We start from the raw sequence: 17500 nt of genomic DNA, 5'->3' as shown, positions 1-17500 counted from the left end.
CAGGTTTCTGAGGGAGGTCTGAGTCTGTTTCAGAGCTCGAGGGCTGGTGGCTGAAAGGAGAATGAGGAGGCTTGGGATGGCTGGAGGATGGCGGGTTGTTTGCGGCAGCCTGTATCAGCGTTAGGGTAAGGATGGAGAGATGCCGCTGCCTGGTACGGGGCCCGGGTGTCTGGGCTGGCCTTTCAAACACGTGCTTTGCTATGTTGGTATTGGTATCTAGCCAAAATTTGATGGACCAAAAAACCACACTGAAAGCGTCTTGGGACAGGAGTACCAATGGCAGAAAACGGTCTTAAACCTCCAGCTGAAAACGATGCTCGTACTACGTGCAGGAAGACCAAAGACGGGACAGACACAACAACTTCCACACATAAGGAGTAACTTCTGGTTACCGTTGGGACACTTGCCAGCCTTAACTCCTCCACCGCTGACAAAGCCCAAACAACAGCCAGTCACGGAGCTATTTGCTCCCTTCCCCAGAGGAAGGGAGCAAATTTGCCCTCCGAAGCACATTTGTCTGAAGCCCTAAGTCGTACCTCTTGATTCCTTTAGAGCCTAAACCCAAGCTTTCGCACCACTGAAAATTAAAGGTTTCTTAACTTCCTACTGGATATTTGCTGTATACTTCTTAGCAGTGGAAATTAGGTTTTCAAATAAATGAATGATTACTGAATTATGAGATATGTTATGCTTTTTTTTCTCTTACCAATGACTTTAAACGTGACATTTGTAATACTGAGGGATTTTGATCCCATAATTGGAGGGAGAGGAAACACAGCGCCAACAATTTATTTAAAAAAAATCTGTAAAAACCCTCTTAAATAGCTTTCCAGTAAAGTATGTGCAACAGGTTTTATTGGTACTTGTTAGCAATGACCTGCATATGTCATTTGTATGAATACGGTCCGATCAAATGCATGGTGATGAGCCACATTTCACCACGTTGCCCTTTATATAGACTCTATTTATACACGAGGATGAATGAATTGACAAGACAAGAGGTGCGGCATATAGATTTGATATACTGGCATAAATTTAGGATGATCTACATTATTCATAAGCACTGAAGCCACAAATGAGATATGTAACAACATCCAAAATGAGTGTCAATAGAATCTGTTCCCGCAGTGCACCATCATATATTCCTATCTGTCACATATTCCTTAGAAATTGCTCCTTCTAAGAAATCTGGTGCGCTCAGTCTGGAAAGCAACATTGCCTTGGGATCTGCGATAAGGCTTGCCTGGAAGAACAGGCTTTCAGAAAACTGTCTGAAAAGAGGTGGACAGAAAACATGAAGAATTTCCTGCTCCTGAATTATTACCTCTTTTTCCAATCCAGCTGTGCCACAGTTGGGGACCCAAAAGTTATTTGGATCAGATCAATTTCTTGGTGTCTAAAAAACTGCAAAATCAAACTTAAAACAATTGAAATATCACCAGTCCAGCAGGCAATAGATATGACAGAACTGACAAATAAACTAATCCCGAGTCTATTTTCACAGACCAAAGAGGTGGAGGGATACAAGCCTACATTTTGGAAAACACGTACGAGCTAAAACACCAGATATTTTGAAGCTCGCCCATCGTTAATGTGCATTTTTGAAAGGTTTAATTTACTACAACCGCCCCAATATCGGATTTGATTATTCTCTTTCTTACCACAACACCTCAGGCACAAAGCGGTGTGTATCCAGAATAAACCCTCTTAGTTTTTCGGATGGGAGAAACTGTGTACAGGGCAGTGATTGTCAGAAACCGGGAAACGGAAGGAGTGTGCAAAAGCGTGGTATAAAAATATTAAAGATTAATGACAGCTTTCATGCCAGATACAAACCAGAAGCTCTCCACAGAAGTCCTCAACCTCACGTTTGAAAAGGAACTAAGCGTTTTCACCTGCTATAATCTCAGTCTGGATTTCAGATGAGCGACCTTGGCCTGACAGATTTTGTTTCCTATCTGAACCATCCAATCACGCACACCTATCTCTATATTTAAATAAATACAGAAGTGTTACTGAAACTCAAGTCATATATAAGGTCTTGCACTGCCAAGTAAAATAAAAAATGCTTGCTCTCTTTAATAATTTTAATTGTAGGCAGATCAATATTATTTAGTTTTACAACTACAAAGATTTTAAACATGTTCTTCACTAATACAGGAAAATATCTACGTGAAAACTACTTCTGAAAATATTTATTTTATGGTAACTTTACAGTAAAGGAAAAAGAAAAAAGAAAGGTACCTGGAATTTCAGTGAAAGCCTCTCCGAGGACGGACACATGAAAAGGTAGTTCTTTCTCTTTCAGTTTCAGCAGGACTTTAAAGAAAGTTTCAGGATCTTTGTCATGTTCCCTTGAAACAAACAGAATTTATCTCAGCATCATTTATGTTTACTTGTGGAATTGGTTTTTTTTTTGTTGTTGTTTATCAGAACAGTATTTCTCTTCAATTGTCCTTTTGGGGACTAAGCGCCTTCAGCATGATCTCCCTCTTTGCTCACGCCGCACGGTTGAATATTTTCCTCGACCCAGCACTCGGGATCAAAACTCAGATTCATCAGATTCGTATCTCTCTTTCCTGTCTTCAAATGATGCCTTCGCTCTTCGAATTACCAACTTTGAAAGTGAGAAGGACTGAGTAATATCTCACCTAGCTGAAGCTACAGCGGTGTTAAAAAAAGGGTAGGGTATGAAAAAACCTGGCTGCTTTTTTTTCCCCCCCTGTCAGAAAATATGTATACGGTCTCCATTACAGTTTATCCCCTTTTTCAGGAGGAATAGGTTAATCAGAAACTTTTGCTAAAACCATAGCATTTCCCAAACTGGAATTTTATGAACCCATGCTCTACTCCTGAAAAGCTTCTGATCCATTCAGTGCTTTAGGTAAAGAAAGCAATAAACTAACACAAGGCATTTCCTACCTTTAGACTTTTAAGGAGTTAACTGGAAGTTAAAACAGAAAATAAGAAACATACACTTGTTTATAATTTCAGTGAAAATAATATTTAAGGTTTGTATGGGCGTGACACTCAATGCCTTGAAACACAAGCTTGGTTATCTAAAAAGAAAATAAAAAGCCGATTTGCTAACCTGCCTTCCTTACTAGCACACAATGAAACATACCACGGATGATCTAAATTTCCCAAATTCGATACATTATATTAAAAATGAAATGAGATAATTCCCCCGCTCTAAGGTGAATATTATATCTTGCATTTAATTACTCTGCTTTAAATCACTGTATTTCGGACAGATGTGCACCATATGTCTTTAAAATATTTTGGTTTTATTTATTATTTAGAAAATTCCACTGTTTTCCTTCCTGTATTAAGGGAAAATCTATAGCTCAGCTGTCCTGGTGTCTTTCTTCACAGACTAATTTTGTAGAATGAATCTGTAGGTTTGTCACACTGCTATATGAAAGATTAATAATTATATCATTCAGGAAATCTGAAGCCAAATGACATCTGCAGCTCTACATGTGTTAATTTCTCATTCAGTCAATATTTTTGGTTTAGGGAATTAAAACAAATTAATCTTATAATTAATGTGACTTCCCTAGGCTGAGAAATCTTCAGGAATTGTGGAGTTTTCGGAATTAGTTGCATTTTCTTAAAATAAAGCCAGACAATAATTACTTTAAGAAGTCCTCCATCTCCCAGATTTATTTTGTTCCCAATAATAAGGAGGAATGCAACTGCATAAGCTTCGTAATTTGTTTCACATCTGTGAACCAGGAGTTTTCACGGTGGCTCCAGTAACCGAAGTGGATACCAGCACTGGCTCGGAGAGCGAATTTCTTCCAGTTGCAAAGATCCCAGAACTGCCTACTAGTTTGCTCACATCCTCACGCCTAAAGTAGCCACCTGTTTCTGGTAGGTAAATTATGTGTAGAACCACGTTGCCAGTGTTTTAGTTCCCTCCAAATGCCCAGCTGAAAGAGCCGGACACGGGGTGACAACAGAGGGTTCAGCCGTGGCTGGAAGGGAACGTCTCTATCGGAAATGTGCAAGTCTGCAAGGAAAATACCTTTGGTGCGGGGAGTCAGTGAAATTCATTATAATGTTTCCTCATATTATATGATCCTCATAATGTAGCCTCAGTTTCCCCTAGGCAGGATTTTGTGGGTGCTTTATAAGTGATCCCCACGATCCCGTATCTGATGCTGAGCTACGCACAGCTCATCCCGAGGTGGACCGAAACATCCCCGTACACAGAGCAGGCAGCCTCGACAGACAGAGCCACGACGCTTACAGGGATCTTTCCAAGCTCTTCACAGCCGCGCTATCGGCTTCGCAGTCACAAAAAGTCCTTCCAGCAAAGGATATGCTTTCCCTCTCCCTTTCCAGAAGAGACCAGGGGTCCCAGAGGCAGCCAAAAGTGGAGGATGTTGTTGGAGCCACATTGTCAAGGAGCTGGCAGGAGAATACGGAGCCTTACAGCTCGTCGAAGCCACATAAGCTGCACATATTTAGGAAAACTGATAGGAATTGGAAGTTGCAGCTTTGTTTAATAGGTGGGGAAGAACAGAAGGAAAATTTGGCACCCAGAAGGAATGCTGAAAGGGGAAACGTTTCCTCTGCACTGGAGCCTCTCTTATGGGTTTTCTGCTGTAGGTGATCCTCCTTCCATACCCCCTTTTAAAATATTTTGCTTTTATGTGATACTCTCAGATTTTAATGACACATTTTGTGAATCTTGTAACTTTTCTATTTGGGAGGTCATCTTACTCGATTTATCAGGTCCCGTGACTTCTCCGCGCCACAACCATTTTATTTTCAGAAAAGACCTCCAGAAAGCTTCGAGCACGCGCACCTCCAGATCGCGATGTATTGTTATCCGTGCAAGTTAGTAAAGGTAGAGCTGCTCCCGGTAGAGAGCAATAAATAGTACAGGACCACCTCTTTACTGCATCAAAAAGAAGAGAGCTCTGTTTCTTGGCTGACATGGAGAAAATCATATACAATCCAGTCTGCCTTACTCAGCAACAACTGCTAAACACACCAGATTGTCATAGCAGTGATCGTGGAAAAAGATGAACACAATATGGAATGTCTGTTCTGTAAAGATCTGCTCAAAATGACGTGCACTTTTGGCTGCATCTGTTGCATTTTTGAGCTTTATTAAACAGTATTAATTATATATACTCCAGTTCCCTAAGAAGAACTGCAAAACTGTATAAAAGCTTGATATTGAAATGCAAACTTTTCCTCTAAGATATTATATTTGGGGAAAAATTAAGCTCATGCAATTCTAGGGTCTGGCTTTGTTGTTCAGTTTAGGTATTTGAAATGCTCTTGTATTTTTACTTGATTTGATATGCATCTGGTAAAGGAAAAACAAGAACTGGGCACGGTACGAAGATGCTCTAAATTTCATTGTAAGAACATGAAAACATCGGAATGACCAAACTCCAGCTGTAAATGCCACAAAACAGACATAGGCACCATACCTGTACTCGGATTTGAGAGCACTGCCGTTGGAGAAATTAAATCTCCACATTTAGATATGGTACGCTACATATTTTTTACCCACGATCTTTTATTTTTGAGTCTAAAACACATTTTACAAGAGGCTCTTGAAGTCTCTCTTAAGGGCTGGCTGGGGTTTAGTGGTCTGGGTATGGGAACGTGGCCCGGGGTTCAGCCTGATTTAGTGACTTCCCTTTGTAATCTGAAATAAAACCTCCAAGACTGTCCTTGAAATGGGGAATGGGAGGGTGGTGGTAGCAGCAGCACCAGTATTGAGCCTCCATTATCTCTGCCTTAGATTTTCTGTTTGTAAAATGGGTGTGACAGTATTATTTTTTCACCACAGAAGGATGCTGTCAGGATTAATTGATGACTTGACATCCCTCTTTTCAGCCTAAAATGATTAAAAAAAAGCAACTTCCTAGCACTACGATGATGCTCCTCTATACAATTAATGGCAACCGTCTTCAAAACACCCTTCTGCTATTGAGGGATTTTGTGAATTCAGCCTGAGCCCTTGAGCCTTACCCTTTGCTGGAACTGGAAGAAGGGTGCACAGAGACCAGGTAAACTGGAGCCATTCCCTGGGGCTGCAGGATACCCATCTCCCTGACTAGCGATGGAAAACACATTTTAAAAAAAATAAATACAAGAAATAGCAGAATTTTGCCCTTCACATTATTCAGTGCATATTCATCTCTTGAATTTGAGTGAAATTCACTAAGAGACCCATATGGTCTTCCATGACTTAAGTTTCATTTTTGAAGTATATGTAAAGTTATCATACGTGGTGATAATCGCAGTTATTTAGGATGTGGAGGAAGACAACACATATAGCTACGCAATTAGGCAGTAGAAGAGTTGTGGAAAAGAGACTTGCTCAAAGGGGCAAAATAAACGCAGTCTCTTTAAAAAAAAAATTAAAACCTACAGTTTACGCAAGTTAATCAGTAACACAAAAGTGCTAGGCCAGGGGAGAGAGTCTTAATATTTGAGAAAATGCTGCGTAAAGGGTACATAATGCTCCTGATAACAGCAGCTGTGTCGTGCCACATCTCTCAAGGTGCTACATATTCTGAAAGGGTTACAAATAAGCTCAGCTAAAAGCAATATTAAAAGGGCTGATCTTAATCTTCTTAGGATATTTAGCACGGGAGATTTTCAATGGTAGAGAATCCCAAATTGTGAGGGCACGCAATAATATCTCACTTTTTACAGCACCTTAAACTCAGGCAATTCCAACTGGGTGCCTCTCCTTCTGCCTCCCCATCTCCTAAAATCACCTGAGTGTCAGATGGAGAACAGTAGGAAACGGCAATGCTAAACCATAAGCTAAAGTAGCATTTTAATTATTTTTTTTTATTTTTTAGGATATATAGAAGAGCTAGAAGACAGATTTCTGCCTACCTGCAGTTATTGCTAGAAAATGGCTGACAGAACAGGCCACTGAAGTATCACTCATTATTTATGAAGCTGGGCAGCAGTCGTGGAGACAGAGCCAAAGACACCCAGGGAGGAGAGAAAGGGACAGGGGACATCAGCCAGGGAAAGGCACGGCTGCAGCAGAGCACAGGGAAGGCGTGAGGGGCAGGGACGGGGCTGGGGAACTCCGTGAGCACAGAATCAATGATTAAAAGTGAAGGAAATGAAGTTTCTAAGACAGAGTCCTTGAAGTGGGTGACTGCGGTCCTTTAGTTTTGGGAAAGTGAAATAGCGAGGAGGGAGTCTGGCAGCAAACAGGGCAGATGAGATGGGCAAAAGGACGTCAAGGGGAAGAAAATCACAAGAAGAGGGAAAAAAAACCCCAAGAAATATTCAAGTTGAAAACTAAAAATGACGCATATCCAAACCCAGGGGGAAAAAAGACTAATATAGGAGAAATAGAAGAGAAAAAGGAAAAGGCATAGGCTTGGGAAAAATGAAAAAATACAGAAAAATCAGACTTGGAGACAGAGGGAAGCTGCAGAGAGCATTTGAGAGTGCTATCAGTGGTAGGGAGAAGGTCAGAAAAAACCCAGTAAAGATATAAATTAGGAAGCAAAAATAAAACAGCGTGGTAATTAAAGGAGGAGAACTGAAGAGGAAGAGAGCAAAGGCACGCAGCGGTGTTAGCAGGGAAGCAGAGCGCAGTGAGGGCGGAGAACAAAAGCACCATGGAGAAAAGGTAGAAAATCTGCAAAAATCCCTTGTAAAAGTGAACATTTTTGAAAGAATGGAGGTGAGGAAAAGCACGGGCAGTCACTGCTGTGAGAGAGGGCCGCGAGGCGAGCGCTGCACCTCTATCACGCCCCGAGCCAGGAGCTGGAAGGTGCCTTTATCCCAGTAACGTTCTTCGTTTGGGTGATAACGGCAGGAACTTGAGGTTCTTTACTGTTTTGACTGATACAGTACAGACTTGGGGAGGGTGATGAAGGATGCCACAGGCCGATAAGGGGACTCGTATGACATCAGCCTCCTGTTGACCCTGTATCTGTCCAGGGCATTCTCAAGAAGCGAACAGCAGCACATCAATAAATGGTGCAGTCTCCGCACGCACACTCTGCTGAACTAAAAATGGGGCTCCGTTTCATGTCAAACCTAACCTAAAGAACAATACCTGTGATTTTTTTCACCGTAGTTACTGTATTACACTTTGATATTTTACATTACATCTTGAGCTCGGCAAAATTTGAATACAGGTTTACTATAATCTAATAGAGTTAGAAAGTAGCAGTGCAGTCACAAAAAAAATAAGCCTGGCCTTCAAAACAGAGAACTGTAGAGTTCTGGTCTTTTCCTGACGCTGATTTCCCAGGAGACGGCTCTGCCCAGGTTTCCCCATCTGTAAGATACGGTCTTACAGGAGCTTTCATTTACAGAAATGTGGTGAGGATCGGAGTCAGTAAACACTTCAGGAGGATAACCTTCTTAAAGCAAGAGACCCGTGTCACAAGCATGTTCAATATACCAAATGAAATACATGCTAGTCATTATTTTCACATAGGACAGAGGACTCTCCTAAATCAAGTGACTTTAATATACATTTTTTATGTTAACACTGGGGGGCGGGGCGGAAGAGGACAAAAAAAATTAAAAATCTAACACAAAATTTCTGGTAACAGTGCTCATGGTGGCTGCAAAAGAGGAAATATTACTGCTGGGAAAGAGCTATTAGAAAAGAAAAGGGGAAAAAAGAAATGACTGTGAAAATGCAAACATGAAGGAAAAGTTAATTGCTTTCCACTTATTCAATTTATCACAGTATTTTTCCATCTTTTTACATTTCCAATATGAGGTAGAGGTAGACTGTAAATATGTAGTTAAGTCCAATGAGTTTTCTTCTTCAGCTGATACGCTTACAAAATGTCTTTGCTGTAATTGTGCCTCTAAACATTGTCTGGCATCATCAGCGTCAAAAGTTACCACAATATCTAATACCCCCTCAGTTAATAGAAAATGGAGTCAAGTAGAAAAAATGTTTTTGCATAAGTGTCATTGAGAAAAAGGACCCTATAGGATAAAATTTAGCGAGCCGTTTGGAGGTCCTACAAGCCAAAACGGTCTCAATCCTTGCTTGTGCTTGCAAAACGCCTCTGCAAGCCAAGGAATTAAAAAATGGCACTAGAGAGGCAAAAACAGCTGAACAGTACTGGCAAATACAGCGTTTTATTTTCTATTATAGCCCGTGACGTATTTACAGTGAGGAGCGTGTATTTTACCTTCTGATTTTTTCAAATTGCTGGCCTGAGAAAAATGGGTGGCATTTTGCTTTACGCTGGAAAAGCATTTTCTCCTATCTTGTGTTATCTAGAAGAGATTCATAAAAAAAAGAACCTTGGGAGTTTATTGTTTAGATTCTTCTTCTTCTCCCCTCACAATTCATGAAGAAAAAACTCAAAATAAAATATTGCACATTCTCTAACCAAAGAAACTTCAGGATCAGCATCAGTCATTGAGCCTCCTGCTTGTTTCCTAAAGAGAGATTAACCTTTGAAGACAAAGACAGATGTTTGGTCTCAGTTACCTTAGTGTAAAAATCAATGCACTTTCATTCAGATGCCTCTTCCTTTCTTTTACTCCAGCTTAGAGAACCTAGCTTTGCACAAGTACAGGATTGAGCTAAAAAATGTTCTTCTCACATTTGCAATACGACCTAGTAACTGCTACGGATGACCCCAAATAGTTTCTTTAAAAAACAAAACAAAACAAACTTCCTTTTGTGTTCCAAAGGTAACATAACAAATGGTTTCCTGTTGTCGGGAGTCATGGCAGGCAAGATAAAATAATCTGAGTGACCCTGACAGCCCTGATAACCATACACAATATATGCTATTGTAATTCAACATACTAGAAAAGAAGTCATGTCATGGTAACAATAGATGGGTATGAATATGATAAAAGTGGATAAAAATCTACTCAGGTGGTTCTTTGGAAGAACAGAAGAAGAATCAAACGTAAGTTACTACTTAAAAACTACATTACTACACATTTGCCGGGAATGGCTATCCCACGACATGTGAGATTTCCTTTGTGGACTCACATCACCGAACTACAACTACTAAATACTCTGCCAGATTCGCTGTCTGGGTCAAAAAATAAGTCCTGGTCCTTACCCCGCGAGGAATCAGCTCAGGTACCTAGCGTAAGTCATCCTTTGTGGACTTGTGAAGCTGCCACCTCCAAGGATGAAGCTCCTAAGCAGGAACTTTCTTGGCGCCAAGACCAAGGCTTGAAACTCTTTATTCAACAAGACTAAAGTAACTACAAATCTCACCGTGTTATGAATGAGGAATCAACTCATTTCGCTGAGTCAGTTTTTGCACGAACACAACTGGGAAGCAGAGATTACAGGACAAAGGGGAGGGGAAAAAAGGGTGAAAACACAGAGAAAAGGAAAGAGGGTGAGGAGAAGAAGAGAAAGGGAGAAGAGAATCAAACAGTTGCAGTGTGGTAAGGAGAGGAAATTAACTGGAAAGTGCTTTGAGGGAAAAAACCATAACGCCCCTATTATTGGTGAAAATAAGGAAGAACATTAGATCATTTGCTTAGGAAATACTTGATTTTTGTCTCCTGGAGGGTATTCGCATACTTTGGTCAGGGGTGCTGTGAATTACAAAGGGGGCTGGTGGCACCGACTGCTAAGTGTGCCTGGGACTTCTTATTACAAAACCTCTTTGGTCCTTGTTTATGATGTTTCCCAAGACTGAGGCTATCTTGGACTGTAATCTTCTAGAAAAATTCTGCCAAAAGTTTTCCAGAACATGCAAAGAACAAGATTTTTAAAAACGCAACACTACCCAGCGCAAAACTGCAAACCCTATCTTGTATATATTACATTTCAAATAAGCCTCTGTTCTAAGTATTGGAACTTTTTGTGTTAGAGTAAGAACTGAATATTTGGATGCATTTGATTTTGAGTCAAAGAGATGCTCTTTGTTGCATGTGTTGGAAGTCTTCCTGAAAATGTAGCCAAGCCTTTGAAAAATTTCTTTTTGTTCCTGGTCACTGAATGGTCCATGTGTCTTGGGCACGCCTTAGGCTAAAGCTGGGCAAGACAGTCCTACTGTGGCAGGTCAGGCTGCTCAGACCCAGGCAGGATCTAACACAGATCTTGTCTTCAGTTTCTGTGATTCCTCTACTGGATTCAGAATAAAATCACTGGACTTTGCAGAATAAAGAACTGCTTTATATGCACTGAAAATAAGGAACAACAAGAAAATGCAAGATTTGGTTAAGAAAATAAAGCAGTATAAGAGATGGGTTGAAGAGGCAGAAAGTGGTAATGGCAATGTATGCTCTTTTAGTTTGACTACAACTCTCAGACGTGGACCAGAATAAAGCAAAGGGGGCAAGTAAGATCTGATCGCTAGGACCAGTTATGCAAGAATAGCATGGCAAAGAAATAGTGAACTGAGTGAAGAAGTAGAGGAGATGGGGAAAATACACAACACAAGGCCAGCTCATATGGGTAAAAATGTGGTAACACGAATAAGGACACCGGCGTAAGAAACCACTGGGACAACACAGTCAGGTTGGACAATGGGCCTTAGGAGAAAACAGGGACCAATATGTTGTAGAAGGACCCTTGTGCAGACAGGGACTGAAACGATGGAGATGGGAAGGTTGAGTTGAGAAACTGGAGAAGAGGAAAATTAGATGTGAATTTGCTGTACAAGGAGACTATATAGGAGGAGATGCCCGAGGAACTGAGCACAGCAAAGATAAAAGAGCTTTGAAAGAGAAAGGCCAAGACCAGCTTGGGTGAATGGAACAGAAAAGGATTGTTTCGATGGCAACAGGTGGAAGGGTGTAACCCCCTTCCTTCAGAGCCCTGAGAGGACTCCTTAGTTCTACCAGTTCACATCCATTTCTGCTCAAAGACTTGGGTTTTGCAGTTGTACCAGAGGAAAAAGACAGCAGAAAATGCATCTCCTCTCATGGAAAAAGGGAGAGCCAAGCTTACTGGAGCTTTTATGGCAAACTGACACTACTTTTCCAAACTTAAATAACCTTCAAATGTTGAGATGATGCAGTTGTAGTCTTACGTTAACCCGAGATCAGTTTTTCAACCATGGATCTAATATTTAATTATTGTAACAGGCTTCAGAGGACGGAACTAAAGAGGCTGCCCTACAAGCACCTGGATAGCACAGAGGGAGTGAAGAAGGAAGGGTTCCGCATGTGATACTTTAAGCAGAATCTTTATGGTATTTAACTTTTTTCTAGTATTTAAGAAAAGAGGTACAGCAGAGTGCAAAACCATCCCCTGGAGCAGAAAACCACTCCTGGGGCTTGAATTTTGCTTTTGTTCCAGGTACCGGTGCTTTTGCAATCTGATACAATGCTTTACTGCTTGCGCCCCAGGTAAGACGCTGCTTCGACCTTTACTTTACAGGAGGGGAAAAAGGGTTTACACCAAATTGCTCTAAACTCAATGAGAAGCAGAATTAGGCCACAGAACTTAAAGAGAGAAAAGAAAGGAGAGCACTTAGCAGAAGTGAAAGAACTAAGTGTATTTGGGGAAGCAGTGAGTAAAAAAAATAAGTTTTATTTTAATACGGTTCTTTTTCCGCCTATTAAGTTCTCCAGTATCAGAACGAAGTCTGCTAAAAGTTAGTAAATAAAAGGCTTTCAGGAGAGCTCTATTAAATCACTTATGACTTATCAAGTTAAAACTCCCACTCAGATATCTTAATAAAACTTTCAGAGAATGTATTTAATTTTCCTGGAAATCAGAAGCCAATTACTAATACAGGAGTTACTGTCTGCTACACCACCGATCAGCTTTCTGTAAATAGAATATTTACCAACAACTTGGATTTAGTTCCCTAAAGTTTCGGTTTCTGAAGGTCAAATAACTATGTAACTGCTTAATAAAGAAGCATAGAAGTACCTCTAAATATCTCCAAGCTCTGATGGGCTTATATTCTGCTCCTTAGGTGAGGTATTAGCAAAGCTTATTTATTTTCATTTCCAAGGCTTTTATTTGCTCATTCCCTTGTGGTAAAGCTGATTTCCATGATGATTCCCTTCTTAATTTTAATACCCTTTTTACTCATCATATAGACATAAGAATTTTCCATAAAATAATGAAACCCTTCCAAAGGAAATGAAGACAACTAGGAGAGGAAAGTAAACTACAGCTTACTTTTTTTTTTTTTAAATTAATTGATCCACTGTCATATGCATATATGAAAGATTTTTTTTAATGAAAGGAAAATAAGGTTAATTAACATAAAACCCCTCACTCCTTGAGATGTTGAATTTTGTATTTTATCCATGCTGCCTTAAGTGCCTTGATTTCCCAGTAATGACCTAGTTCTCCTAATGAGTAACATTAACCCCTGGCTGTAGCTGTCCAGGACTTAATTGTCAACTGGAGCTGAAATAGGAGAGTTTGCCGATCAGCAGGTATGTGGTATATTAACTCATGTCATTTCAGACCCTAATAAATAAATCTGTTGCTAAGGCAACAGGAACATCAGCTGTATCACTTTTTCCTCCCCCCCCCCCCCCCCTTAAAGGAAACTGCCTTTCACACCGCGCTTTTAAAAAAGGAAATTAACTACATGTAACCATAATTAGAAGAAACATCGTTTCTCATCTCAGAAACATATCTACATTAATGAAAAATGGCATTCAAAAGGAGGCTTTCTACTGTACTAGGGTAACTGAAATTATTTCCCTCAACTGAGGGAATGCAATCTGAAGTATGCATCTGAGTGGGAACAGATCACAAAATATTTTAGCTCTTCGTATTTCCGAGAGAGTTCCCCTCTCCCTTAGTACACTGCTGATGTCAACCCAGCAAACTGCTCCAACTCTTAATCGGGAGCCCAGGCAATTGAAACCACAGCAGAAAAAACACCACTCAAACCCCAAAACCTTCACTGCCCTCTGTGAGTCTTTCGATACGACTGTCAGAGATGCAATCTTTTGGAGAGCTAAAAAACACCCCGTTTTCAGCTCATCAGATTTACCCGCTAATGAAAATTTAAGTACCTGGTTAAAACGTAGATGCTACTGCTCCTCCCTGTCCCATGGAAGCAGTTACCTGGCTCTTGCACGGGAAAAGCAAGAGGAAGCCAGGGCAACACAAACGCACCTCCAAAGGCTGATGTGATGCGGTGCAAAAGATGGTAACTCCCTTTCTGCCTCAGTTTCTCCACCTCTAAGAGCGGATCCTGAATTCTCCTGTTTTAGACTAACAGATGCAAGGTTTTACAGAACAGCAAAGCATATGCCAGTGCAGGTAGTACAAGTATTTTTGTGTTAAGGTCTCGGAAGGAAGATCTTGGTACTCTTTGTTGGGGATGATGCACTGCCGAGGTCCCTCAGAGCCTCGCCGGTGAATGTCACAGCCCTCGCTTAATTCCTGCCATTCTTCCGTGGGATGAAGTGTTTACCTGAAGATTTTTTAAATTGTTAGGTTCGCATTTCATTTATGACTATGGGACAGTTCTGAATCTCTAGTTATCCACATCTCAACCAGAGATCAGGCAGGAAGGGAACAGAAGAGAGGTTCATAAGGCCAATTACTGCTCTTGGAATCCTTACTATAGGCTCTGCTCATACTATAAACGTAACAAACTGCTCCTCAAAATTATACCTGGCTTTTTAGATGAAGAATATAGAGGTAACGCAAAGCATCTATTTTTCTGTTATCAAAATTAGAGATGCCTCCTCCTCTGGACTATCAACTTCTTATAGCCCTTCAAGAAAACATGCTATAAGAAAGATGGAAAAAATGATGCTGAGATATCCACTACAGCAGGAGAGGTCTTCATTATATGCCAAACTTTTCTGCAAGCTCTTAAAACCAGTGATCAAGGAATAGCGGATCTTCTACTGAAAGAGGTCAATACCCCAAATCTCTGCCCACGGGAAGGAGCGTCAAGGTTAGATTTCACCAGTGAATGAACAATGAAAGAAGAACTGATACTTCCAAACTCCCTTCCAGTTAACATTTAAATGTGAACTTCTTGGGGTGTTTCATTAACTTTCTTATGTGCTACTTATAAAAAGCTGGTGTCTGCTCTCAAAGGGAACTCTAGCTTGCATGAAGGTGAAGTTCCTCCTCCTCCGCAGCCTGTTTACAACGCTGAGGATGCCTGTGGAGGCTAACACCGTTCATGGGTACTCAAAGGTGATCTCTAGGTGGAGCACCTACTCTTTCATCTTTTGCGGTCTTGTCATACTGGCACCTTGATGGGATAAACTTTGGTCCAAAATATTTGACAGTGTGAGGAAAAGATGACTTGGGTATAGATTCACTGTATTCTCAAATGTCTCTAGATTAAACAGTTTTGAGTTCTGAATTTGAAGGCAAACAGTAACTACACAAGTTCTGCGTTGCACGGCCAAGGTGTAGAGGAACAAGGTGTTGCTATTAAAAAAATAGCCTTTCCAGGCTCCTCACCCTCGCAGCTTGCCAAGGACTTGTGCCCAGCTCACTGGCGAAGAGCTGCCCCATCACCCAAGGCACAACACTGACTGCACTACTTGGGGCAAGCCCTTTCCAAGGATTTGCTCCCAAGTGAAGGGGACCAGGTCCTCACGGTGGGCAACCACGTGGCAGTACAGCAACAGTGATGCCAAAAGCAGCTTTCCTCCATGGACTCATTTCTTCAGCTCTTTGACTATGTGATACTCTACATTAAAAACAGGCAACTGGGCACCGTGCTATCTCTGTACACACCGTTTTCCCTTAGATAGAAATCTTCAGATAATTTTTGCAATCTAGATTTTTTTTTCTTCTGAATTTCCTCATCGTGACTTCCACCGCCGTTCCTCCCGCTCCTGTATCTCCTGCCCCACGTCCTTCCCCACGCTCTTGTCACACGCTGGTACGTACAGACACGAGATAATGGGCTTATCTGATCTTCCACGTGAATTGATAGCAGCTATTTGTTTGCATGTGTGTGTAAATTCTCGCTGATTCCCCATGTGATCTTTTATCACACCCACACAATTAGGGGAAGAAGTATTGATTTCTGACAACTTTCTCTTATCAAGTCTTTAACTGCTGAGATGATACAGCGCACACAGGGAAAAAAGAAAAACCGTAAGGCTTGGGTGAATGCCTTGAGTTAAAAGAAGCACTGTAGGTCTTCTCCGTGAAAGAGAGAAATAAAGAGGCCCCAATCTTATAACAAAATTATGTACGTGTCACCTGGATGATGAGACTGTGGTTGGGGCGCAGCGTGTTTGCAGCTTCGCACATCCACTGTCACGCTGGCATGCGAAAAGAGCTGAGGAACACGCTGGTGTACTCCAATTACAGCAAAAATAGCTTTGGCAAGCGTCTGCGGCCTCGTTGGGGGCCAGCGAGAGGGAAAAATGTACCTGGATAGACGCTGGTGGGCTAGTTTTTTGCGGGAGAGAAGGATCGTGGCACACCGGTCACTGCCATCTCCTTGATATACTCATCCTTCACCAAATGGACGTTTTATCACTTTGCAATGAAAACCTGTGGGACACTAGAAAGTTCTGACCAAATGTGAGAACTTGGTCCATCCATCACCAGAATCTTGCCCTCCGTTTCCAGCAAAGCCCATTTGCACAAAGGGAAGAGTAATTCCTTGGCATAGCCCTTGCAAGAAAGCAGCTCGGAAACCCATCGCAGCCTGTTACCCGGATCCTTGGCCATAAGTCATCGCTATTAGCAGCGCCTTGCTATAGATGTTTATAACAAAACATTAAAGACTTGGTGAGAAAGGAGAAAACAAATTACTCTGCGGAGAACCTAGCAACTCTGCTAAAATACCGTCAGTTATTTATCTGCTGTCGGCAGAGGTTGCACGCTGTAATCCTCGACAGGCTCGGATTCGGGGGGATGGAGGGAAGGGGCAGGGATTGCATCGAAGGGCCTGTTCTCATGCAAAGACATTTTAACACCGATTTAAAGCGAGAACGTGCCTGCTAGAGAATGTCACTTTAGATTTTGATGCAATTCCAAGCAGGCAGGGCCCACGTTGGGTTGACTGAGCGGGAGAGGTGTTGGGGCTAACACCGTGTTTTAGGGCGCTGGCGGTCCCCGTGAAGCCCTAACGCAATGAGGTCAGCATCACTTCATTTCAGGAGGATTTCTGTAACAACAGCACGACTTCACAAAGATGTTTTTCTCTTTTTTTTATGGTTTAGCCGAGGGGGCTTTTTGTTAGGTGAAGGGGAACACAGGAACGCTAAAAAAAAAAAAAATAAAAAATCTTCCTTTTCTATTCTTTTTTTTTTCTTCCCAAAATGAAAACCACATGTAAATCATCAGGGTAGACAATGGTCGTTAAGTATTATTGTATAGGACAATATCTGCGAGCGCTTCGTGCTGGAATACAAGCAGGATACCACTGCCAATGTTTTACACACAAAAACCCCCTCGCACATTACAGCACTTGGCTAAAATTAGTCCTCTTTATGAAGAAGCTCGTGCTAGGCCTAAGAAGGGGATGCTTTTAACCGCTGATGCCTGAATAAGGCACGCGATGCGTTCGTCTCTAATAAGGCAATGAGTGCTTATTTTTGGCTACGCTGCACGGCGAAGGGGCTGCTT

The 17500-nt window shown here is 41.5% G+C and overlaps 1 protein-coding gene across 15 annotated transcripts in view; it reads right to left on the bottom strand.

Annotated features, from left to right (window-relative positions):
- GTDC1 (glycosyltransferase like domain containing 1) overlaps window positions 1-17500 on the bottom strand; it is a 186160-nt gene that overhangs the window by 15968 nt on the left and 152692 nt on the right. For 14 of the 15 annotated variants that reach the window (XR_010372962.1, XR_010372963.1, XM_064451002.1 and 11 more), the window contains one exon: window positions 2245-2354. The exons of the other annotated variant lie outside the window; for it this stretch is intronic. Coding sequence is in view for 12 of the 14 variants with exons in the window: in XM_064451002.1 (XP_064307072.1) it covers window positions 2245-2354 (110 nt within the window). In the remaining 2 variants the exon portion in view is untranslated. The remainder of the gene's footprint in view (window positions 1-2244; window positions 2355-17500) is intronic. 15 annotated transcript variants of the gene reach the window in all.

The sequence above is a fragment of the Phalacrocorax carbo genome, chromosome 5, assembly GCF_963921805.1.
Source record: "Phalacrocorax carbo chromosome 5, bPhaCar2.1, whole genome shotgun sequence".
Taxonomy (NCBI): Eukaryota; Metazoa; Chordata; class Aves; order Suliformes; family Phalacrocoracidae; genus Phalacrocorax; species Phalacrocorax carbo.
This window is presented reverse-complemented; position numbering and strand designations above follow the sequence as displayed.